The following is a 26,141-nucleotide window of genomic DNA, read 5'->3' on the forward strand; positions in this document are numbered from 1 at the left end:
TCCTCCAGCGACGAATATTTGCTTCACTTATTCCAAATGTACGCCCTGCTGCTCTGTTTCCATGCTTTTCTGCGTACACAATAACTTTTCGTTTCAATGCTGAATCATAGTGCAGTCTTTTTGAAGACATCTTTAAATGCCAATTAAACCTGACACATTTGGTACCAACAATACAGTGATGATGCTGTGACAAGCTGTTAGTAAGTTCACACACGCATAGGCTGAGATAATTACATCATGACCATCTCCCAGTTCACAGTAATCATGAGATACATCCCAATTTCGGACAAGGTAAAATGTGAAAACAAAAACAAAAATACAACATACATTACAGAACTAATAAAATGCGGTTTTTCAAGCCTGTAATGTTTAGCAGATTCACAACAGTGCAATAAAATAAGCCCAGGAGTCAGAGAGTAAGTATATAAGTAGAAAGTTAGTGAAGCAAAAGATGATCTTTAAGATGAAATCTGCAATGGTCTGATTTGGTTTTAATTCCCTTTATTTTCATATGGCTTACATATAAATCTTTTTCTTTAATTGAACTTAAAATCCAAGTAAAAATGTTCTTCAATCTTTTACCAAACTGCAAAGCCAAGTCATTAAAGACAGAGGCTCCCCACTGCCTTTCATCATCCACTAGTACAGGATGGTGGCTAGGGTCAGTGGCCTTCATCAGCAGGCGCCCTTCTGTGCCGAGCAGATCTGATCCTGTGTGAAGATGACAAAGTGTCTTCTTCCGTCTCAGAGCCTGATGGCTCATGATCTCCCTCCTGAGATCCTGTGTCTCCCACCAGTTCCCGCAGAAACTTGAATTTCGATAAAAACAGATGCCATACGAAATACCAACCTAAAAAGAGACAAAAGCATTAAGAAAAATTATTACACGCAGTATTACCATTGAGAACGTCCTCATTAGTCATGTATGTGCAGGGGGTATATTACAAAATAGGATATATAGTATTAATATGTGTTTACAAAAATATATGTGATTACAAATATATATTTAAATAACAAACACTTATTAATCGTTTACTATGGACAAGGCACAAGAATAAACTCTGACAGACATTATACAAGGATGGCAAAAAGTTTCTGCCTGCATGAAATTCAGAATCTGAACATGGTTTTATTTGCATTAAAGTTAGGAGATTACGATATCTAGGTCAAAGTGTTTATATTAAAATCAAACTTCTGAGAGGACTCTACTGGGGAAAAAAGAATATACTTTGCATTTCCTTAGGACATTCATATCTCAATGCTAACATTTACTAAAAGCAAGTCTGCTCTGATTGCAACGTAAAAGCCATTAAATGGCAGGGGTCAACTGCACTTCACTGAGAACTTCTGACAGAATCAAGCTATTTGTAAGTTTCTAGAAATAATACATTTTTTAAAGAAAATTAACACATTTTCTTTAATTACATGATGAAAGAATAAAGCCAGAGCACCACTATCTGAAGCTCAAGATTTTTAAGAATGGTATTTTCATGTCAAAGTAATTAAAAAGTCTTAACTCTCCTTTAAAATTAAAAGAGAGAAAGAGAGAGAGAGAGAGAGAAATTACTAGCCAGGTTTTGTTTTGCAAGGAGTTTAAAGTTCACTACATTTTAGACACCCACGAATAAGGATCAATCAATAAAAATGAGGACACAGGATAAAACCTCTGAACCATGACTAGTTGGCTTAAAATGTTAAGGGCATGTGAAAACAAACAAAAGTAACACTGTAACAAAGTTTTCCATGCTAGTGTGTTTTACTGAAGCCTTCTACTCTAAACTCTCTAGTTTAGTTGCTAAACAAATGGACCACTGCAAATTCTGATGAGTAGCATTTTATGAAGACAAAATCCAAGCCGCTTTTCTATCCCAACATTACACCAGGCCAACATGAATGGCCACTTAAGGTAGTTTCTAATTCTACTTGTTTCTTTCTTGCAGTCTCAGAATAAAAATAGAAAAAGAAAAAGAAAAAAAAGAGAAAAGAAAAAAGAAAAGAAGGAGAGGGGAGGGGAGGGGAGGGGAGGGGAGGGGAGAGGAGAGGAGAGGAGAGGAGAGGAGAGGAGAGGAGAGGAGAGGAGAGGAGAGGAGAGGAGAGGAGAGGAGAGGAGAGGAGAGGAGAGGAGAGGAAGAGAAAAGAAAAAAAGAAAGAAAAGAAAAGAAAGAAGACAAGACAAGACAAGACAACTCCTTGGCATTAAAAGACTAACTTCAGGGATTTAACCCTATTTCCCAAGGGTTTGCCTTCCTTGAAGCTTGAGGGCTGCATGGTAACTGAACCACACCACAAATGTATTTTGGTCAACTGTGTGAGTAAAGCACCTAACTTCATAAAATAGTATTTTCATAATATTCCAAAGTAGCACGCTCTCGTCGTCACCCACAATTCTTTGTGAAAATGGGCAGAGTGAATTAGAAAGAACTTTAGCGGAGTCAAGGAGCCCCAGTTCTGAGAGAAGATTCACAAAGCTACTGCGGGAACTAAGTGGGAAGGTCTACTACAGGGCTCAGGTGTCTGGCACTAAGCATTTGTAAGCTGTGGGAGTCCCTGGGTAGTGATAGGAGGTTATGAGATGGCTTCTACTTTGCTAATTACCTTTTCTTTTAATTGAGATATGATTCACATAGCATAAAATTTGCCCTTTTAAGGACAGTATACAATTCAGTGGTTCTTAGTATATTCACAAGGCTGTGCAACCATCACCATGATCACAGCCCAGAACATTTTCATCAAAGCAAAAAAAAAAAAACAAAACCTGTATCCATCAGTGGTCACTCTCCAATTCCTCCCCCACCTCTGGCAACCACTAATCTGCATTTCTGTCTCTACAGATGTGTCTATTTCGAGCATTTCATAACAAGTGAATAACCATATGCAGTCTTCTGGGTCTGGCTTCTTCCACACAGCCTATACTTTGAAGGTGCATCATCCGTGTTGTTATAGGTATCACGCTCCACTCCTTTCTATCACGGAATACTATTCCATTGCATGGACACATCATATCTGGTTGAACCACTCCACAATGACTGGGCGTGTGGGTAGCTTCTACTTTGGGGCTGGTGTAAAAAAAACAAAACAGTTTCTGCTCTTTGGCTGCAACAACCATTTGTGTACAGTTTTTGCAGAGACATTTTCATTTCTTTTCGGTATATATCTAAGGATTACAATCGCTGCGCCATGTCGTAACTTCATTTTTACCCATTTGTGAAACTGCTAAACTGTTTTCCAAAGCAGCTGCGCCCCTTCACATCCCCATCAGCAATGCAGGAGGCTCCAATTTTTCTACATCCTCACCAAGACTTCATTGTCCACCTTTTCCACGACAGTCATCCTAGTGGGTGGGTGTAGCACTATGGCTTTTATTTGCATTTCCCTTGTGACTAAAGATGTTGAGCATCTTTTCACATGTTTATTGGCCTCTTACATATATCTTCTTTGGAAAAATATCTATTCGATTCCTTTGCCCATTTTTAAAAATCATGTTGCCTTTTTATTACTGAGTTGTAAGAGTTCCTTACTCTTGATACTAGACCTTTATTAGATATATAGTTTCCAAATATCTCCTCCCATTCTGTGAGTTGTTTTTTCATTGTCTTGATATTATTTGAAGTACTAATGTTCTTAATTATGATAAAGTCTAATGTATCATTTTTCTTTAATGAAATCCAATTTATCTATTTTTTTCTTTGGTTGCTTGTAATTTTAGTGTCCTGTACCTAGGGAACCACTGACTAAAACCAAGGTCATGAAGATTTTCACCTATGTATTCTTCTAAGGGTTTTAGTTTTAGCTCTTACAATTTTAGTCTGATCCATTTTAGTTAATTTTGGTATGAAAGAGAGATTCAAATTCATTCTTCTGCATGTGGATATCAAATTGTCTCAGAACTACTGGTTCAAAAGGCCGTTGTTCTCTCCACTAAATTATCTTGACACCTTTCAAAAATCAAATGACCATAATTTGACCTATAGTATCTTTATGGCATTACCACATCACATTGATTACTACTATAGCTTTGTGTTAAGTTTTGAAATTGAGGGGTGCCTAGGAGGCTCCGTCGGTTAATTGTCTGCCTTCAGCTCAGGTCATGATCCCAGGGTCCTGCTCAGCTGAGAGTCTGCTTCTCCCTCTCCCTCTGCCCCTCCCTATTACTGGTGTTCTCTCTTGCACGTACACACTTCTCTCTCTCTCAAATAAATAAATAAAATCTTAAAAAAAAAAGTTTTAAAATCGAGAGTTAAAGTCTGCCATCTTTGTTCTTTTCAAAATTGTTCTGAGTCCCTTGCATTTCTATGTGAATTTTAGAATTACACTGTTGATTTCTACAAAGGTGGCAGTGAGAATTTTGATAGGGATTACTCTGAATCTGCAGATTAATGTGGGGACCCTACGCTTTTTTTTTTTTTTTAATATTTCCCTGTACTTACAAGATTGCTCTACAAGACACACATGGCTTTGATAAATAGAAAACTCAGGGGAAAAACAAGTCAGAAACGAATAAGTAAATCACAAATACTCTGTAAACTTATATTGTTTTAAATATGCCAATGCCACTAACTGGCTTAAATTATTAAGGCCAGCTGATTTCAACAAATACTAGGAAAACTCTTAACTCTTAGGTTAGTTTTGACTATCAAAGAGGAGAGGCTTGACCTCATAAAGAACAAAGACTCCAGGTTACAAGGCATACAATGACCATAAGGCAAAGTAGGTGAATATGAAGTCTTTTCACTAAAAAAAACCAATAATGAAGGGCTGGCATGTCTGGAGTTCCACCATAAAATATTAGGGTGCCCTTGAGATGGCTAAGAGAAAGCAGAGTCTCCCAGCAGAGAAATCTACACAAGGAACTAAGGACACCTGTTGCATTCAGTTTGGAAAGGTACAAAAACATCCAGCTAGATCACAAACTCTCTTTCTCAACCTAAATGAAACCCCCGCCCCCCCCCAAAAAAAAACCACCACCAACAACAAAAAATCATACCTTTTTTAATCACTGCCAACAACCTATATAAGGGATTCAATCTCAAACCAAGATTCAGAATCTGGTTGTCAATGAGATGCTTGAGTTCAGAGCAGTTATGGCTACTACTACCTCCACATTCAACACTGCCTCCCCACCCATACAGCTAAACCACTCAATTTCACACCTCTAATTTTTATCCCCCAATCTGGGATAAGAAAACTTTAAAAGTATGCCAATTTTCCCCCATTCTCTCTAGGTGTTAAGATATGCAAGGGTTGGGGGTGGAAGGGGAGCATGTGGGCAATGACACTGCTTCCCACGAAAAAATCATGAGGTAGAGAATTCCCCTGATTTAGATATAAAGTTCATTTGCTGGGCAGCCAAAAAGAACAAATATTCACAGTGCTTGTTTTTTTAAGGACTACTGTAATGACAGGGTGTGAATGCAAAGCTAAAAGATAAATTGTAGTATTGATAAGAACTGCAGTGGTTTATTTACTAAACTGAGGGAAGTTCAACAAGTCGTTCTCCCAAGTAAAATGACTAAGTTCTTACAGAGCTATAATTTTTCAGAGACAGATGGCAGAAGGATGTAGGGGGAGTTTCCACATCACAGTACCTACAATTAGTAAGAGCTCATGCTTCTGCAAAGGGTACTAGTATAAGTCTGAACAACAGATGATTCTAAAAACTCCAGGCAGTTTGATTTTTAAAAAAATTATACAAATGATCATTTATTTTATTTTATTTTTCTTTTTTTAATAAATTTATTTTTTATTGGTGTTCAATTTACCAACATACAGAATAACACCCAGTGCTCATCCCGTCAAGTGCCCTCCTCAGTGCCCGTCACCCGTTCACCCCCACCCCCTGCCCTCCTGCCCTTCCATCACCCCTAGTTCGTTTCCCAGAGTTAGGAGTCTTTATGTTCTGTCTCCCTTTCTGATATTTCCCACACATTTCTTCTCCCTTCTCTTATATTCCCTTTCACTATTATTTATATTCCCCAAATGAATGAGAACATACAATGTTTGTCCTTCTCCGATTGACTTACTTCACTCAGCATAATACATTTTAGAAAAAGCACCATTATTAAAACCCCAATGGATATATACCAGGAAAAGCATGATACAGCAAAGAAAAAACTAAGAGAAGAAGTACTAAACTGTCAGATAAAGCTGCTAATAAGACAGTCAACTGACTATGTTAATCAGACATGGAAATAACAGCTAGTTTTGTATTTTTTTAACTTTGGGACAGGTACTGTAAGGAAATGCTTTGCATATTATCATTTAATGGCCAAACTGTCACTCAATTTAACTAACCTGTCCACTGACATACTTCCAGTAGCTGATTAATGGGGTTCTGCTCTATTCATTTATAGTATTTTTCCTTAAATTGGTCTTATGATAAATACAAAATAGAGTCATATATATAGTTCATCTCCTCTTATTTTAATAAAGCAGCTTTTAGTTCAAGTAACAGAGACGTTGACTTATCTTCACAAAAAAGAGGGAATTTATTGTTAGCTTAAAGGAGAGTAAGCTTATGGAATGAATGCATGGGAAGAAGTGCCCTTTCTGGAGACAGAATTAGGACAAGGCTCTGTGAACTGACGTCATTCTCACAGCATTATCTGTTTCTCTCTATACACCTGCTTCACTTTCTTCTCGGCTTCCCCTGAACATCGCTGCTTCTTCCCAGTTCCATGAAAGATTCCTCAGTTCATAACCTCAAAAAAAAAAAAAAAAAAAAAAACTCACAAAACAAAACCCACCCTGGATCTCTACCTTAACTTGGGTCAGCCCCAGGACCAGTGTCAGTGCGCATTACCTGGGTCAGGTATTAGGAACGTGGCTGTAGGGCTCACCCCGGAGAGTTAGAGCGTGATCTTAGAGATTGCAGGGGAGTGGACAGGATAGCCTAGAGAAAGAATCCAGCTATGCTACTTTCATTAGCAACAGAGCCCTGGAGGATGATCTCTATTAATGAGTCACTCAGAAACAAAACATCCCTGAGCTAGGCAGGCAATTCTTTTGTTGGATAAACTCTAACTAACCAAAACTTTCAATCTTCTTGCCTTGACTCCTTCAAAACCGCAACACTGTGTAACCTTTAATGAACGTCCAGGCTGCAAGAAGTCCTCAACCTCTTGAACTGAGGAACTACTTAAGTGGGGGTGAGATGAGATCAGATGAGACTAGGAGTCATATTTTTACTTTTAGGGAAAAGAACACAAGTAAATGTAAGACAAGTTCAAAAACATTCATCATCCAACGGAATGACCCTATTAAAGACATGTGATTACCACATTATAGTCATTCACAACAAAATCACTCCAATTGCTCCTCATCATAATCGAACAGGGAGCTTTCAGTACAACTCTGACTTCCCATATGAACAGACCAGCTCCATTTGGACTCTGGGCCCTAGTGACTAATTTCTGCAAGGTATGCTTATATCTTTGTGGGTGAGTAGGATGAGAGAAAGAATAACCACTTAAAAAGCTACCCTGTGCATGCCTACAGCCAACAGGAAGCTCTTACGGAAGTATAGCTCATACAATTCCTCCCACCAACACCAGGTATGAACGAATCGTCCTCTATGGGATGTGGGTAACGCACCTTGTCCTGGGATTTAGTAATAGAGAAATGGGAAGGAGGAAGGGAGACAAGTGGGGGAGGAGAACTGCCCGCAATTATATTACAGAGAATCAGAAATTTACACTGATTGCTAGAAGCAGCACTGCAGTTTTTCATGGTTTAAAAGGCAAGTCTGTGGCCTTGCTCAGTCTCACACTGGTAAGCACTGTATGTCACAAAAACTGGCTGGCAACAGAGGGTGTGTACTCTGGGATAAGCAAAGGAGCACTCACTTGTGCACGCCAATAACAAAGCATTAATTCAAAGGATGAATTTCATGAAACACACTGCCATGGTTTTTCCCTGCAAGATAAAGGTGCTGGCGGCCGGAGGGTAGTGACAGCAGATGGACCTGAGAGATGCACCAACACCATCAACACACCACAAACCCCAGGGACAGTTGTAATTACAGAACTCTCAGTTTACAAAGCGCTTTTCTATTCAACAGCTCCTTTAATCCTCCCGATTGCCCTCTGAATTAAAGAGACTAGGAATCATTATCCCCAGTTTCTAGATAAGAAAATAAAGGCTCAAAATGACTCAACCACTGAAGAAGGCCAGCTAATGAAGAGAGCAATGAATTTTAAAAGCATATCAAATTTCTCAGGTTTTCATGGTGGAAGGATGGCTCAAAATGCTAATTAGAGAATGAGAATTTGACTTCACTACCCAAGATCTTCTCAGGCCAAAAGCCCGGCTACAGTACAGTCACAAATGTTTGTCTTCCTGGAATCATTCCAATGGAGTTACATAATCCCACCTTCACCATGGCATCTAAGTAGTTCACTAACCGGCTGAATACTAATCTTAAATTGTATTAAGCTCTTTTCCATTTTCAATCCTGTTCCTGATTTTTATTTTTCTCTAACAGCTAAGGCTCACTTCTAAGATAATATATCCCTAAGGTCATAGACTCAGGCTAAGTAAAAACAGACCAATGCTCTTCCACTCCTTGCCACAATATTCCCTCTACTCCACACCTCTTTCATAATGACACATTGGACAACACTAGATGATAACCCCTGGAGATACTATTATTGAATCAATGTGATCTTGAACCGTAATACTTCCACATACAAAACTCTTTTATCCAATAAATAGTAGGACATTTTTTAACTTGCCTTTTAAAACCTCTCCTCCTCTCTTTTTTATTTTCTTCTCTCTTTGGTGACCACAACTCTCCCATTGGTCCAAATATCACCCCTATGACAATGATAACCACATTTTTCCTCCATATCTCCCACCTTTCTTGAACTCTAGGAAGGAATCTCCACTCGGTTGGCTTGAAGACACCTTTAAAAAATATATACATCCCACAGCTCCTTCTAGTTTTCATATTTCTGTAATGGATATGACATCTTCTCATCTCTCTGGTGAGAAATAGTTCCTTCCAGCACTTTGCCCCTCCTCTACTTTACCTCAGTGCAATAAAACCTCTCCCATCTGTTTCCCTTCTCTACATTCCTAACGCCATTCTCCAGCCTACATCAAATGGGTATTATCTGTCAACTGGCTTATCAGCATAACTGTCATAGAGGTAATACTGTCTCTGTCTCCTAGGTTTCAGTCTCTCCTCTCGAGGGCAAACTCTACAGACACAAGGCTACTACCATGGTTAACTAAGAATTTTAACCATCATTAATACAGAATTTTTACATCTTTATACTACACTATCTCTTCAGTATAATGCTGTCTTGGGTGATTGCTTTAGCGCTTCATGCTCACTTCCATCCTTCATTGCATTAAAAACTATCATTCTCCTCAAGATACCAGTTTCTGAAAACAAGGAAATGTATGGCTTATCCAGGTCTTCCACTCTGTTCCTTATGTCTTGAACAGTACCTGGCACAGAACAGACCCTCAAACCAACCAACCTCCATGCTCTCAGCCCTCCAACATGCAGACAAAACTACCCATAAAGTTAAAAGTATAATGACTTTCACCAATTAACCCATTTCAGAGTTCTGAAGATGCCTGCTACATATATAAATGGAGAGAACTGCCTTAAGACACGGAACAACCTTACCATCAGAGTTGACCTGAAATGTACAGTACATTCTATTCAATAACTACAGAAGAATTATTCTTTTTAAGTGTATATAGAACATTCACCAAAATACACCATTAATCAGTCTCATTAAAGAGAAAACTCTCTTAAATTATATTATATAAAACATATTTTCTGACCATAACAAAGTCAAAATAGAAATTGATAAAATGATATATGGGGAAAAAAAATCAAACATTCAAACTTTAGGGGCACCTGGGTGGCTCAGTGGTTGAGCATCTGTCTTTGGCTCCGGTAGTAATCCTGGGGTCCTGGGATCGAGTCCTGCATTTTGCTCCCCATGGGGAGCCTGCTTCTCCCTCTGCCTATGTCTCTGCCTCTCTCTCTGTATCTCTCCTGAATAAAGTTTTTTAAAAATATAAAAAAAGCTTCAAACTTTAAAACGATATACTCCTAAATAATCCATTCAAAAGGGAAATCACAAGTGAAATTAAAAATAGTTTGAACTGAGTAATTTTTTTAATTTCAATTCAAGCTAGTCAACATATAGTGTAGTACTGATTTCAGGAACAGAATTTAGTGATTCTTCACTGACATACGACACCCAGTGCTCATCACAAGTGATCTCTTTAATGCCTATCACCTACTTAGCCCATCCTCCCATCCACATCTCCCCCTGGAATAATTTTTTTTTAAGTCACAAGCAATACTGGAGACTTCTGGCATAGCCAGGGCAGCTAACGCTATCCCACTAACCCATCCCAGCAGCTGCCTCTAGAGCTTGTAGACGAATGTATAGCATCAAGAATTCACATTGTGAAAAACAAAAAACAAAAACAAAAACAAAAACCCAACAAACAAAAAAGGAATTTGCATTATGATAAAGAGTGATTAACTGTTGACACACTTTTGGATTTGATGACTTTGTCAATAAGGTGCTGGAGGATGTCAGAGTTTGAAATCACACCAGAAGTAAGAAGGATCACTAAATTAGATCAAATTTTGCTAAATGGAAATAATATAACAGTGCTGGTTCCTAGAGAGGAACGTCCTGAAGTATGAATGGATTTCCTTGACTTACTCTGTATTGTCCTATAATGACAACAAAATAAATATTTTTTTAGCCTTTTAATGTTTGGATTCTGTAAAACTAAGTTTCCCATTACAGGGAAATATTTTGAAGATACATTAAAATAACCATTTTTGTAAATTAATCATTATTCTCTTAGAAAAAGAAGAATAGTTTGTTCCTTGACTAAAATAAAAATTTTTTTGGTTAAAACAAAAGCAATACCCACAATGAAATTTATCTCATTAATTTTTTTAAAAGAAAGGCCTAAAAACATCAATAGTCTGAGCTTCCACCATAAGAAGCTAAAAAGGAAGTACAAATTAAAATTAGTAAAAGAAAATAAAGATATAAGCATAAAGCAATGAAATAGTATACGGACAAATAATATAGGGGAAAAAAATTATGAAACCAAAGGTGAGTCTCTGAAACGATCAATAACATTTATAAACCTCTAGCCCAACTCATCATGTGAAAAAAAGGGGGGAGGAGGGGGACACAAGGAATGAAAGAGAATCATAGATCATACAGAAATTAAAAGGATAATGAGAATACTATAAACTTTATTCTTATAAATTACACAATTCAGAGTAGAGTGTTGGGAAAGCACAAACTATGAAAGCTTACAAAAGAAATATATAAATAGAATAGCCCAATATCTAGTAAAGAAATTGAATTCATAGTTAAAACTTCCCCCAAAAGAAAAGTCCTGGCCTAGATTAATTCGACTGAATGTTTATGAAAGAAAGCATACAAATTGTGGAAGACACAGCTTAGTAAACTGAATGAGTCAAGCCATGTGTAATTCTTAGGTGACCTTTCCCTCCTTTGCGTATGGACAGAACCTGTCATCTACTTCCAACCAATAGAATATAGCAAGAGTGATGAGATAGCCACTTTCTTTACTAGGTTATATGATAAAGACAATAAGATTTTGCAAATACAATTAAGGTCTCCATCAGTTGATTGTGAGTTACTGAAAAGATAAACTACTGTAGGTGGACCCAACTCAATCAAGAGTAAATCTTTAAAAGAGAGACTGAGACCTTCCTGGGTATCACAGAGATTCTCCAGCAGGCTTAAAGAAGCCAGGTACTGTTAAGTCCTACAGTCCATCACAAGGAACTAAATTCTGTCAGCAGTCGTAAGAGGCAGGCTTACAAACTCTGAATTCACTTGTGAGATGGAAAGCAGAGGACCTAGCTAAAGCCATACCAGATTCCTAAACTGTGAGCTAATAATTATATGTTGTTGTAGACTGTTAAGTCTGTGGTGATTTGTTACGCAGCAATAGAAAATATCCTAATTCCAAGCAAACTCTTCCAAGAAATAAGAGGAACACCTCCCAACTCACTCTTGATGAGCTCTTACATGATCCTAATGACAAACCTAGATAAAGTGATTTAGAAAAACTACAAATATTCCTTATGAATGTAAATAGGAAAACCTTAAATGTTTAGTAAATCAAACCCTACAACATATAAAAAGGAAAACCCAACAGTATATAGAAACGGTGTGTCTGAGGAATGTAGGATTGCTTTACCATTCAAAACTCAATGTAATATATCATATAAACAGACAAAGAAAAATGACATGATCATCTCAATGCAGAAAAGGCATTTGGAAAGAAATTCAAGATCCATTGCTGATTTTTTTCAAAAAGTCATCAAAAAAGGAATAGAAGGAAAACTTTTCTTTGTGACCTGATAAAGAATATCTACAAACTACAGCTAACATGAAACTGAACAGTGAAAGACTAAGTGTTTCTCTCCAAAAGATCAAGGAGAAAGAGCTGCTCTCACCCCTTTCAAACTTCAATGCTATACTGGAGGTACAATGAGGCAAAAACTAACAGACATAGACACTGGAAGGAATAGGTAAAACAATCTTGCAGTTAGTATGAACCTCCGAGTAGAAAATCCTATGGAATTTACAAAAAAAGAAGAAAAAAGGTATTAAGTGATTTTAGCAGTTTTGCAGAATACACTGCCAATATACAAAAATCATTTGTATTTCTATAATTTCTATATATTTGTAGCAAACATTAAATGAGTACCATATACAATAGCATCAAAAATACGAAACCTTTACAGTTAAATCTGACAAAATTAGTGCAAGAACTGTATCATATACTGAAATACATAAAATGTTGCTGAGAGAAATTAAAATCCTTAAAAGAAAAGAATAAAGAGATACAATATGGTCATGGGTCACAACATTAAGATGTCTGTTCTCTCCAACTTCAATAGGTCTATTTTAACAAGTTGATTCTAAAGCTTATAAGGAAATGCTAAGGATCTAAAATAGCAAACATTTTGAAAGGAATAACACAGCATTGCCTACACAATTGGTGTAATATACACCAAAGAACAGAATAGTCCAGAAATAAACCCATACATATATAGGATTGTTGTGCCCAAGATTGCCAATCCGAATCCGAGAAACCACCGAGGAGCCGACACCGATGCAAACACACGTGGGTTTATTTACAAGCTCGAGCTTGGGTCCAAGTATACCCGACACAGCCGAGCAGGGACTTGGACCCCGAGACTAAGGGGGTAGCAGCTTTATAGGGACCAGTGGCCAATGGGATATGCAGAGAGTTGCACAGTCATGTCGGTCCACAGGCAGGTGGCCGATTGAATTACATTTTACCCTAAGTATCCATTTGAACTGGCCTATCACTGAGTCGATTTCCGATTAGGGTGTGCCCTGGGCTTGACTAGCGTGGGGCAGTGCCCTAAGCAGGTCGGCACAAGGTGGGTGCAGCACCAAATGGAATCAGTCCTGCTCTGCTTGTCCAGGGGTAGGGGATTTTTGTTAAATTTCCTGGGTCCCACAGGATCAACTGATTTTCAATTGCCTTTTCAGTAAATGATGCTAAAACACCCTTATGTAAAAAAGAACACTGATCCTTAACTCAAATCATACACAAAAAATTACTTCAAATAAAGTATTTACAAAACATGTATCTGATAAAAGACGGTACCCAAAATACATAAGAATTGTTACAACTCGATAATTAAAAGATAATGCAATTTCTTAAATGGGCAAAATATTTAAACAGACACTTGACAACATAGCTGTTGGCAATGGACAATGTTTGGTAGTTTCTTATAAAGTTACCCACGAAAAATAAAAACATATATCCCCCTAAAACTTGTAAATGAATGCTAATAATAGCAGTAATACTTGTAATAACCCCAAACTGGAAACGCTAACCTCTACCAATAAGAAAGTCAATTAAACTATGGTATATCCATCCAATGGAGTATTATCCATCAATTAAAAAAAAATGAATCACTGCTACAACAACACAGATGGATTTCAAAAGCATTATACCTAATGAAAAAAGTCAAATACAAAACCAATACTGCATGGTTCCATTTACATTAAATTCTAGAAAAGGCAAAATTACAGTTCTGGAAAGCAGTGCAACTGTTGCCAGGGGCTTGAAGACTGACTATAAAAGGACATGAGGGAAACTTTTGGGGTGATCAAAATGTTCTGTATCTTGAATATGGTGGTGGTCACAACCTCTCCATACATTTGCTAAAACTCATCAAATTTTGTACTTTCTCTTCACATTTTTCTGTGAGCAACACACACCTTTTACCTTAGCCTCTCATTATCTTTGAAATGTTTATTACCCATTTTAAACTAGGGAAAGTTTATATTTTTAAGACCCGATTTTTTTTTTAAAGATTTTTATTTATTTGAGAGAGAGAATGAGAAGCAGACTCCCCACTGAGCAGGGAGCCAGACAAGGAGCTAGGTTCCAGAACCCCAAGATCATGACCTGAACCGAAGCCAGATGCTTACCCAACTGAGCCACCCAGACGCACCCCTCCTTTTTTAGGTACCCCTTTCTAAGACCAGATTTAATCTTTGAAAAAATATTTTCCACACATTAATTTATATTTATTCACTTCTACCTCAACGTGAGATGGATAAGCAGAAATATACAGGTTCTCAGTAATCTCGGATTCTATTATTCACATTTGTCTACTGGCTAAAATCAGAGGTTGCGTGCACTGCTCAAGTCACACAGCTAATAATGTGACAGTGCCAGTAGTCTTTAAAGCTAGCTCAGCCAGAGTCCAACTCTGTTCACTAACTCCCTGACCTTGCTTGGCACAGCAAGAACCCAGGACTGGGCACAAGAGAAAGCCTGCAAATTTCAGTCTGTCTATGGTCTGTTAAGTCAGGTTGAACTAGGGAGGATGGCCAAGCCAACCCCTGGAGAAGGGAAAATGTGTACACCAAGCCAAACTACTTCCTTCTCCTCGTGTAGGCCCACACTGATAAACACTCCTATGACCTAAAGACTTGGCAGGCAGGGCATAGTGCCATCACCATCGTTTGGGTCATGCTACAATCAGGCCAACACCACTCCCAGCCCCAACACTGTTGCCTCCTTATTTCAAACTCTCATCAACCCATTAACACTAACCTACCTGGTTTCCTCCCTCCTAGCCTCCCACTCCTCACTTTATCTAGCACAGACTATAAAATTCCTGCTAAAAACTCTTAGCTCCCCATTGCCTATCAGAAAGCATAAATTCTGCAGGAGGTGCATATAAAATGCCACTATCTGGATGCTTCCTGCCTGCATCTCTAATCTCATCTTAGCCAATTCTTCAAGAACTAAAAGTCCATTCATTATTCACTGAGCACCTACGGGGTTCCAAATACCATTCTCATTGGAACATATCGGCCCCATAAGGAAGTCTAGGCAAAAATAAAGCATTGTAAGGGGAAAAGGGGCAGGTGTGTGGGAGGCTAATGTCTTACAGAGAGGTCAGGGAGGCCTCAATGACAACTGGAATAAGAGTGACAAAGACGGGGAGAAGGCTCCAAGGTCAAGAATGTGGTTCTAGATGTGCTCATTATACTGTTGTTTAGGAATGTTTATAATCCCATCTCCAGCCTCCCTTCCTCCATGGAGTTCAGAGATGGAGCTGAAATTCCCCATCTTCTAATTCTGTTTAGAATTTTTAGTGACCAGCCTCTGCCCTCCAACCACCTCAGGGCCCCTCCCTGAGCCCACTTCCTAAGCATAAATTCAGGCATGGTCCAAGGCTTGCTACACATAACAAAAGATGCTACTATTACTCAGTAAATTCTAAGGGTTAGGGGAACTTTTCTGCAGAGACCAAAGACAAGGATCAAATACAGTATTATCTCACTGAGATGAACTCAGTGCTTGATGACTGCTCTTGGTGGCACAGGCAAAGAAAAACTTTGTGTTTAAAAGAAAGGTAAGGGATCCCTGGGTGGCTCGGTGGTTTATCACCTGCCTTCGGCCCAGGGCGTGATCCTGGAGACCCTGGATCGAGACCCACGTCAGGCTCCCCACATGGAGCCTGCTTCTCCCTCTGCCTGTGTCTCTGCCTCTCTCTCTCTTTCTGTCTGTCATGAATAAATAAATAAAATCTTAAAAAATAATAAAATAAAAAATAAATATAAGAAAGGTAATTATATCACAAAGGCCATATATGAAAAACCCACAGTGAATATCATTCTCAATGGAGAAAAACTGAGAGCTTTTCCCCTGAAGCAGGAACACAGGAGGGATGTCAACTGTCACCACTATTGTTCAATGTGGTACTAGAAGTCTTAGCTTCAGCAATCAGATAACAAAAAAAGAAATAAAAGGCATCTGAATCAGAAAATAAGTCAAATTCTTCACAGATGACACGATACTCTAGGTGGAAAACCCACAAGACTCCACCCCAAAATTGCTAGAACTCATACAGGAGTTCAGCAAAGTACCAGAACATAAAATCAACGTACAGAAATCAATTGCACTTCTATACACTAATAATGAGACAGAGGAAAGAGAAACTAAGGGATCGATCCCCTTTACAATTGCAAAAAACCATAAGATATTGGAGTAAATCTAACCAAAGAGGTAAAGGGATCTGTACTCAGAAAACTCCAGAATATTCACAAAAGAAATTGAGGAAGACACAAAGAAATGGAAAAACGTTCCATGCTCATGGACTGGAAGAACAAATATTGTTATAATGTCTATGCTACCTAGAGTAACTATACACTGAATGCAATCTCTATCAAAATACCATCAATTTTTTTTACAGAGTTGAAACAAATAATCCTAAAACTTATATGGAGCCAGAAAAGACCCCAAATAGCCAAAGGAATGTTGAAAAAGAAAAGCAAAGCTGGTGGCATCACCACCAGACTTGAAGCTCTATTACAAAGCTGTAATTATCAAGACAGTATGGTACTGGCACAAAAACAGAGATCAAAGATCAATGGAACAGAATAGAGAACCCAGAAACAGACCCTCAACTCTATGGTCAACTAATCTTTGACAAAGCAGGAAAGAATATCCAATGGAAAAAAGACAGTCTTTTCAACAAATGGTGCTGGAAAAATTGGACAGTCACATGAAGAATAAAACTAGACCATTTTTTTTACACCATACACAAAAGTAGACTTAAAAATGGAAGACCTACGTGTGAGACAAGAATCCATCAAAATCCTAGAGAACATAGGGAACAACCTCTGTGACTTCAGCCAAAGCAACTTCTTGTTAGAAACGTCTCCAAAGGCAAGGGAAACAAAAGCAAAAATGAACTACTGGGACTTCATCAAGATAAAAAGCTTCTGCAGAGCAAAGGAACAGTCAACAAAACCGAAAGACAAGCAAGAGAATGAGAGAAGATATTTACAAGTGTCTTATATAAAAGGCTAGCATCCAAAATCTATAAAGAACTTCTCATAAGAAACGGGCAAAAGACATGAACAGACACTTCTCCAAAGAAGACATATAATGGCCAACAGACATGAAAAAATGTTCCACATCATTCGGCATCAGGGAAATACAAATCAAAACCACAATGAGATATCACCTCACACCAGTCAGAATGGCTAAAATCAAAAAGTCAGGAAATGACAGACGTTGGTGAGGATGTAGAGAAAGGGGAACCCTCTTACACTGATGCAGCCACTCTGGAAAACAGTATGGTGGTTCCTCAAAACGTTGAAAATAGAGCGACCCTATAACCCAGAATTCCACTAGTAGGTATTTACCCCAAAGATACAGATGTAGTAATAATTTGTACTGAAAAATCTTTCTTTCTTCAAATATATGAGGGCCTACTACATGCCAGGCACTACTCTAACATCCAAAGATAGAGCAGTGAACTAGCCAAACAACATTCCTGTCTTCACAGAGCTTATGTTCTTATTGGGGGAAAATAAACACAAAATAGCTCATTTCAGAAAGGGCTAAATGCTCAGAAAACCAAGGGTCAGTGAAATAAAGAAAAAGTCAATGAGTTACCCTAAGTGGACAGGGCATGTGAAACCCAATGTGAAACCTGAATGAAGAAGAACCAGTCAAGTGAAAAGCCAGAGGAAGACTGAGGGCAAAGGCCCTGGGGAGAGTACAAGGTTGGCCTATTGGTAGAACGATGAGTAGTGGGGAGGAGAAGCAAGAGATGAGTGGAGAAGCGGGAAGGGCTGTATCACACAGATCCTTGTAGCCACAGTAAGGGATCTAGACTGTATTTCAAGGGAAATGGGAAGCCACTCAAAGATTTATTTTTTAATCTTTTTTAAAAGAGTGGTAAATGTTCTAGCAGAGCAAAGGAAATGAAAATCTGGATGGCAGGACAGAGGGACAGCAATTGGAGCCAAAATTCAACAGAAAACTATGGAAAAGATCAGGACTTGGGGCAGGAAGAAGAGTTGAGGAGGGAAGAAAAAAGAATTTGCTGAAAGTCTATCTACAAAACTGTCATGCAGGCAGCCAAGTCTTAACATCCAAGCAGAAAATGAGAAGATTCTCCTCTGAAAAGATGGAATACCCACAGAGAAGAGACCTCTAGATATCAACAACTGGGGATTCTCCGAGGGAAGAAGCAAACTTGATATCAGAACTGACACTGAGAATTTATTACCATCCTTTATTTCCTCACCCTTAAATATAAATTCAGAACAGAGCACTGGACATTTGTAAAAATCTTCAGTCATAAAGAGTCCAAAGCAAACAACCTGAAAGAAAATACATGGAAGAAATAAAGGCAATGCAGGGAGAAGAAAAACACTTTATTAAAAACTACAGTTGACCCTTGAACAACAGAAGTTTGAACTGTGTGGGTCCATTTATACACAGAATTTTTTCAATAGATATCATACAGTATTATGTATTTTCTCCTCATGATTTTAATAACATTTTTTCACTTTATTGCAAAAACACAGTATATAGTACCTATACAAAATATGTGTTAATTGACTATGTTCTCAATAAGGCTTCCAGTCTAAAAGAGATTATTAGTAGTTACGTTTTTTGTTTGTTTGTTTTTCAAAGATTTTTATTTATTTGCTCATGAGAGACAGACAGAGACAGAGAGAGGCTGAGACACAAGCAGAGGAGGAAGCAGCAGGCTCCATGCAAGGAGCCTGATGTGGGACTCGATCCCATAACTCCGGGATCATGCCCTGGGCAGAAGGCATCTGCTAAAGCACTGAGCCACCCAGGGATCCCAGTAGTTAAGTTTTTAAGGAATCAAAAGTTATCCAGATTTTCAATGAGCAGGGGTTGACATTCCAACCCCTATGTTGTTCAAGGGTCAACTGTATAACTAGTATGGTTATAGTGAAAAGATATTACATAAAGAAGAACAGGTACTGGCAAAGCAATGAGAAAACAAGGACGTTCTGAAATTTAAAACCAGATAAATGAAAACGTAAGAGATAGAAGATAAAACCCAAAACACTGGCCAAAAAGGAGAGGAGAAATAATTAAAAAAAAAAAAAAAGGATATAAACATGTAATACTAGAGAATTAGCTATGAAGTCCAACATCCAACTAACAGAAGTCTTTTTTTAATTGAAAGGACCCAGAAAAATGGAAGGAAGAGAAATATACCAAGGCATATCATTATGACATTTCAGAATAACAATGATAGAAAAAACTACCAGAAAGCATCTAGGAAGAAAAATCAAGTTACTTACAAGGACAAAGAAACAGAAGGCATTAGAGTTCTTAAAATTAGGCCTAGGAAGCTAGACATCAATGAAGTAATCATTTTTAATGGATGAAAATTATCTACCACCTGAAATTTATTCAAATTATCAACCAACTATAAACGTAGAAGATTTTTCTAGACACTTGATATCAATTTGAACATTTTGAACACCAATGAAAGACATTTTCAGGCAGGCATTAGCTCAAAAAATGATCTTCCATGCATTCTCTCTCAGAAAGCTACCAGAAAATGTGCTCTTGCGTAACAAGATTACTGGGGCACCTGGGTGCCTCAGTCAGTTAAGTGTCTGCCTTCAGCTCAGGTAATGATCACAGGGTCCTGAGATAAGAGCCCCACCTCAGGCTCCATGCTCAGTGGAGAGCCTGCTTCTCCCCCTCCTGCTCCCCCTGCTTGTGTGCACTGTCAAATAAGTAAATAAAATCTTTAAAAAAAAACAAAAAACAAAAAAAACCCCTCAAGACCTCAACACCATAAACTGAGCAAGATGATAACATGAGATCCAGAAAATAGGGTCTACAGCACAGAAAGTGAAGGGCAGGCTGAGGAGAAAGGAGAGCTCTGGGATTGGGTAGGGGAATGGGGCTAGAGGGTAATAACTTGCACATACAATAAAGTAATACTAGGTAAATTAAAAACGCAACTGTTAACTTTAAGAGAAATGAAGAACCACATAAGAAAGGAAGTGCAGTCACATTACTATTTGACAAGCAGGGACTATTTACACAGTTAAAATATAAATCTTGGGGTGCCTGACTCTTGATTTCAGCTCAGCTCATGATCTCAGGGTCAAGCCGCGGGTGGGGCTCTGCACTGATTGTGGAACCTGCTTAAGATTCTCGCTTTCCCTCTGCCCTTCCCCCTATCCTCTAAAAAAAAAAAAAAGAAATGCAAAATATAAATCTTGCCTCTCAAATGAATCAAAAGTTACCATTACTAATGGCGTGCAGGGGAAGGAGCAGGGACTCCACCATGGTTTATAAGTTGCAAAATCAAGAACTAGGTATAAAATTATTTACAAATATGGAAATAAATTACTAGGAGCTGAAGGGAACTACCTTATGTCTTTAGTACTACTAACTTTTGGAACTTTCTTTTGTTAAAAACACTTGAGAAAACACAATCTTAATACAAGAGTCAGGCTAGTATGCGAAAAGTGGATTATAAAGAAATTAGGGGAGAGAAGGGGGCAAAAAACACTAGTTAAGAAATCAATGCAAGCCGAGGACAGTGCTGGACAGACAGGGAGAACCTAGTTCAGATTTCTTAAAGAGATAAAATGAAACTTCCAGATAGAGCTGGTATTTGCAAGGACAAGGGGACGGGATGAAAGGAAAGGGCAAAATCAAAGATGACACCCACATCCTTAGCTGCTGGCAAAATCTGAGACAGGAAGGGAGCAGGGCAGAAAACAGGTAACAGAAATAGAGAATTCTGCTTCAGATGTTTTAAGTCTGAGATGTTTTTTAGATCTCTAAGTGGGGCTATCAAGAAAAAAACGTTTGATGCATGAGCCTTGGGGGCGGGAGAAAAGTGAGAGCTGGAGATGTCAATTTGAGTCATTGGTTACAGTTAATATTTAAATCTCTAGGACTGGACTAAGGTATCATAAGGAGAGAACAGACAGAAAGGAAATACCATTATTATCACAGAAACATAAGAGAAAATAGCATTTATCTCATGGAGTAAGAGCAAGTACTAGTCCATAATATTTTTATCTCAGAAACAGAAAGATGATAGCTAGCTAACTAGACATATCATCAATAAATTGATATATGTAATTTAAATACCCATGAATGTACTGGGAATAATGTATTTCCTACCATAGACTGTGATCCAAAAACGTTTTAAGAAGAAATTCTAGGCGGGGGGGCGGGGGGGGGCCTGCCTGGGTGGCTCAGTTGGTTAAGCTTCCAACTCTTGGTTTCCGCTCAGGTCATGACTTGAGGATCATGGATCATGCCCCATGCTGGGTTCCTCCCTCACCTCGAAGTCCACTTGAGATTCTCTCTCTCCCTCTCCCTCTGCCCTTCCCCCTGTTCTCTCTCAAATAAGTAAATAAAATTTTTTTAAAAAAATTATATATATATATATATATATATATATATATATATATACACACACATATATATATAAAGTCTAAGGGATCAGAAGCCAGGAAAAGACAAACAATTAGGCACTATGGTAGGAAGGACAGTACCAATGTACAGTGTACAAAAGCCAAGAGAATTACTTTATGGAAGCAAGGCTCACCGGTATAGAATGAGTAGGAGACGTAAAATACAATTAGGACTAAGCAACCATGGACTTGGTAATACGGAGGCCGTTTGCTACTGACCTTGACGAGGGCCATTTCAGTGAATGGTGACAGTGGAAAACATTTCAGCATGGATGAGAGGCAAGAAGGGACACAAAACCAGCACACACGAGAGAAAGAAAACCGCCCCAGGAACCTGAAATTTGAAAATGGGCATTTGCTGTGCAAAAGAAAGACAATCAGTTCTAAAATAAAGCAGGCTATGAGTTTCTCGGGGCAGATCCGTATCACAGGTTTCTAATCTCCAACGTGACTGTATTTGGATAGGGCTTTTAGAGAGTCACTACATTTTAATTAAGGTTAAAAGAACTCATAAGGGTGAGGCCCTAATCCAATATGACTGGCATTCTTATTAGAAAAGATTAGGGAACAGGTACAGAGAGGAAAGACCACGTGAGGACACGGGGAGAAGGTGGCACCTACAAACCAAGGGGAGAGGCCTCCGAGGAAATCAACTGTGCTAACACCTTGATCTTGGGCTTTTAGCCTCCAGAACTGTGAGAAGATAAATTTCTGTTGTTTAATGTCTCTGGGTTTTATTATGGCATCCTTGCAAACTATAACAACGCCCAAGAGTCTCAAGTCTAGTTGGGTCCTTCCCTCATCCCCCCCCCAAGCCCCAGGCCCATCCTAGTCAAAACATGAAACCACTCCATCATTAGCCCTCCCAACAAAACAGTGCTTCAATTACTTCTTCATAAAGCTCTTCGTGCTGGACCATTCCAATCAAAATAAGATGTTCTTTTGCTTATCACACCTCACTTCGCATTCCACAATATTTTCTGAAAACAAAGGCGCGGCATTTTTAGAAAAATGAGTACAATCAAAGTTAACTAGCTATTGGGAGCTGAGAGAACAAATATGATATAAGTAGCAATTGGGAATTTTGCTGCCCCAGAGGCAAGTTCGGCAAATACTCTACGCAAGGTTTTGTATGTTCTCTACCTGTCACACACATCCCCACCTCCCAGCAGCTTGCATCTTCAGATGAGAAAAGAAAGCCTTGCTTTCCTCCTTCCTCACGTGCAAACAAATCACAAAGATCTGGTCTTTCCTTCTAGAATCTTAAGCATCTACAATCAGCCCCAAATCCGGACGTCACAAGCAGGAAACCGAGAAAGGGCTTTTCAATTGTTTTACGGTCACAAAAGCAAGGCTGTTAACTCTGGTTCCTTCCCGCCACAAGAAGACAGACAAAAATATAGATTCAAGTACATACATATACATATGAATATGCAATACAATGCACAGGTAAATACAAATCCATAGATATGCATTTGCAGAAGTGCACACGTATCTTCTCCAAACACAGCTGACAGTGCGCATTTAGTACATTCATCACAGAATGAACAAGCCCTATAGCATGTCTTTTTATGTCTGGCCCATGCCTGCCATCGACCTAAACCCACCCTTCGGTACATTGGAATTATGGAAAATTAAAACTCACGGGCACCCAGTTTTCAATACTTCCCCCACCACCACCACCAAAAAAAAAAAAAAAAAAAAAAATCATCACAACTGCTCCGGCCACTCTGCGGAGAGACCCGCAGTTATCAGTTTACAGTTATGTAAAGAAATCAAGACCTGAAAATTGCGCTAATATTACCCTGAGAAGAAAGTTTTACATCCTCTGATCCCAAGAAAGCAAACACACACCAAAAAAAATCACAGCAAACAAAACAGCACCATCATTACAAGACTTGAGAGCTGGGGTGCCCGACCCTGGAAGGCTGGCACAGCAGGTGTTTTTCGGGCTCGGCTCAGCCCCCACAGCTCTGCCCGCAGGTGGTTCAGGCCTCCACGACCTCGCAGCGCTCCAGACCCCAGCTCTGCCCCCCTAGTATCGCCCGATTCGAGGGAGGGAGACGTCTTCGGGTTCATCGGGGTCGGGACCCCCTGGAGAAGGAAAAGGGGGGACCAATCCCTTCTCCTTCGAACACAGGCCAAGGTTAAAGTCCGGGCGCTGGAGCCCGAGCAGCAGAGTGTCTACCTGGTCTACCCGCGGTCGGGATGCCGGGCCCGGCTCCCGCCCCGCGCCCCGCGCGCCCCCCGCCCCCCGGGGCGCGGCTCCCGGCTCAGTCCTCCCGGCGCGGCGGGGCGGGGCGGGGCGGCCGGCGGAGGGTCGGACGGCGCCCGGGCAGCGCACTCACCGCACACCATCAGCAGCAGCACGACCAGCAGCGTGGCCACGAACACCAGCAGGGTCAGCCCCACGTTGTGCCACATCTTGGGCGGAGGACGGCGGGCGGCGGCGCGGGCCGGGCTTGAGCGCCCCCGGGGGGCGGGGCGGGGCGGAGCCGGGCGGGGCGGACCCTCCTTGGCTCCCGGGCCCGCGGGGCGCGCGCGGCGTGGGCGCCCCTACCCGGTCATCGCCCCGGGGAGCCCGAGACCCCGGCGGAGGCCGGCTGCGCTTCCATGGCGGACGCCGCGCGCCCGTGCACGGGACAGAGGGGGCGAGCGCGGGCACGCGCGGCGGCCGCACCGCCCAGGTCGCCGTCCGCCCTCGTGGGCAGCGGGGAGGGGGGGGCTCCCCTCGGCGCGCAGGACCCGCGGCTGACGCCTCCCGGCTCCGGCTCCCGGCTCCCGGCTCCCGCAGCAGCGCGCGACCCCAGTCCCCTCCCCCAGCTGCAGCCCCGCTCGAGCACGCCCACCGCTCTCCTCCTCCGCGGCGCGGGGCCGGCTGGGAGATGGAGTGCGGAGCCCAGTGGAGGCTGTTGGGGGCCGCCTCGCGGGAACTACAACTCCCACAATGCACCGCCGGCTCGGCCGCTGGGCTTCACCCTCCCTCGCTCGCTCCCTCGCTCGCTCTCTCTCTCGCCCCCTCGAGCCCCAACCTCGGGGTACGGATTCTCGGAACTCGCGTCGTCCGCGCCTCTGCTGCGCGCTGCGAAAGCGCCGGAGTGATTGCAACCATCATCCCGCACGTGGAAGTCGTTGTGTTCCAGCGTCGACGAAGCGCGGAGAGGGAAGGAAGGGGAGGCAGCTGCCTGCAAAACTGGCTGCGTGTGACGCTCGCCCTGTGGATGGGGATGCACGTTGGATGCTTGGGCGTTTGAGGAAATACCCACGCCCGTGCCAGAGCCGCGAGCTGGAGGCGCGGAACCTCCCTCTCCAATCCGCCCACCCCCGAGTGTTGGTCTAGGTTTTCCTGAGTACTGTATTCCAGAAAGGGTCCTTGGGTGACTTAAGTGCATCTGCTTAGCCCTTATTTCACCTGAGTCGTGGATGCAATCCAGGGACCCCTTGGAACCAAGCGACACGTGACCCAGAGCTGAAGATTTTGCCGCCCTGGCTTGGACAGGTCACTGCGAAACAAGGCCACTTGATAACCCCAAGTGCTCGAGCTCTACCTGCCACCCAAACTCTTCAGTACTACCAGGTTAGGTCCATTCGTTAAACATGTGTCCCCGGAAGACAGGATAAATCATGTGCACCCACTTTTTAGAAGGTACCATAAATAGCCCTTCCGTTAGTACCTCTCTATCCCCAGCTGGGCCTTGATCCCTCAGCTCCGGGATCACGCCCTGAGCCAAAAGGCAGCCGCTCAACCGCTGAGCCATCCAGGCGTCCCAGTGCCTCTCTATTCTCCTACAAATTCCTTTCCTCTGTTCTGTCTGCAAAATCTGAGCAGAAATCTCTCGTTTTTACAAATGTATCTTGGTCATAACTCAGCTGTCCCACTGCAGATTGTATTCCATAAGTGGCGGTATCATGAACTAATCCTGCATATGAAAATGCAATAAGGGATAATGACTTTGCAGAAGATTTAATACAGGGTTCCTATGAATGAATCTGGCAAACTTAACGGTATATTGATCCCCCAAAAAAATCAATCCTGTTGCATAAATAAGACACATTTTATTAAACCCCAACTGAATAATTGAAAATACCACAACTACTGGGAGAATTTATTTTAAAGCTTTTTATCCTCTCTCCTATTCCCATGTATTGAATAGGTAATAGATGCCAGGGGATACCGCTGGGGATACAGCAGTGAAAGAGACAAAGGTGTTTATGCTCAAGATGCTTATATTGGAAGATTACAGACGACAAGCATAAATAGGGAAACCTCCAACCGCTAATTCCTATAATGAAAGCAAGCTGGACAGTGTGATAAAG

General features: G+C 40.7%; 1 protein-coding gene and 1 pseudogene across 1 annotated transcript; one reads left to right on the forward strand and one right to left on the reverse strand.

The window, feature by feature from the left end:
* Positions 1-661: 661 nt before the first annotated feature.
* SMIM13 (small integral membrane protein 13) lies at positions 662-24,641 on the reverse strand. Its single transcript, XM_055322271.1, has 2 exons — positions 24,173-24,641; positions 662-850 (listed from the first exon to the last, which is right to left on the reverse strand). Exons 1-2 carry the CDS (start codon positions 24,246-24,248, stop codon positions 663-665), a joined length of 264 nt encoding a protein of 87 aa, XP_055178246.1. The 5' UTR covers positions 24,249-24,641; the 3' UTR covers position 662.
* Positions 10,358-10,678, forward strand: LOC129507810 (U6 snRNA-associated Sm-like protein LSm5; annotated as a pseudogene).
* Positions 24,642-26,141: the final 1,500 nt, after the last annotated feature.

The sequence above is a fragment of the Nyctereutes procyonoides genome, unplaced genomic scaffold (genome assembly GCF_905146905.1).
Source record: "Nyctereutes procyonoides isolate TBG_1078 unplaced genomic scaffold, NYPRO_anot_genome, whole genome shotgun sequence".
Lineage (NCBI taxonomy): Eukaryota > Metazoa > Chordata > Mammalia > Carnivora > Canidae > Nyctereutes > Nyctereutes procyonoides.

What these genes read in the sequence shown, in the direction of transcription:
- SMIM13 (XM_055322271.1), bottom strand. Translation starts at nt 24,248, where the DNA reads ATGTGGCACAACGTGGGGCTGACCCTGCTGGTGTTCGTGGCCACGCTG. An exon ending in GCTGCTGCTGATGGTGTGCG is followed by an intron (nt 851 to 24,172) that starts GTGAGTGCGCTG and finishes GTCTCTTTTTAG; the next exon opens with GTTGGTATTTCGTATGGCAT.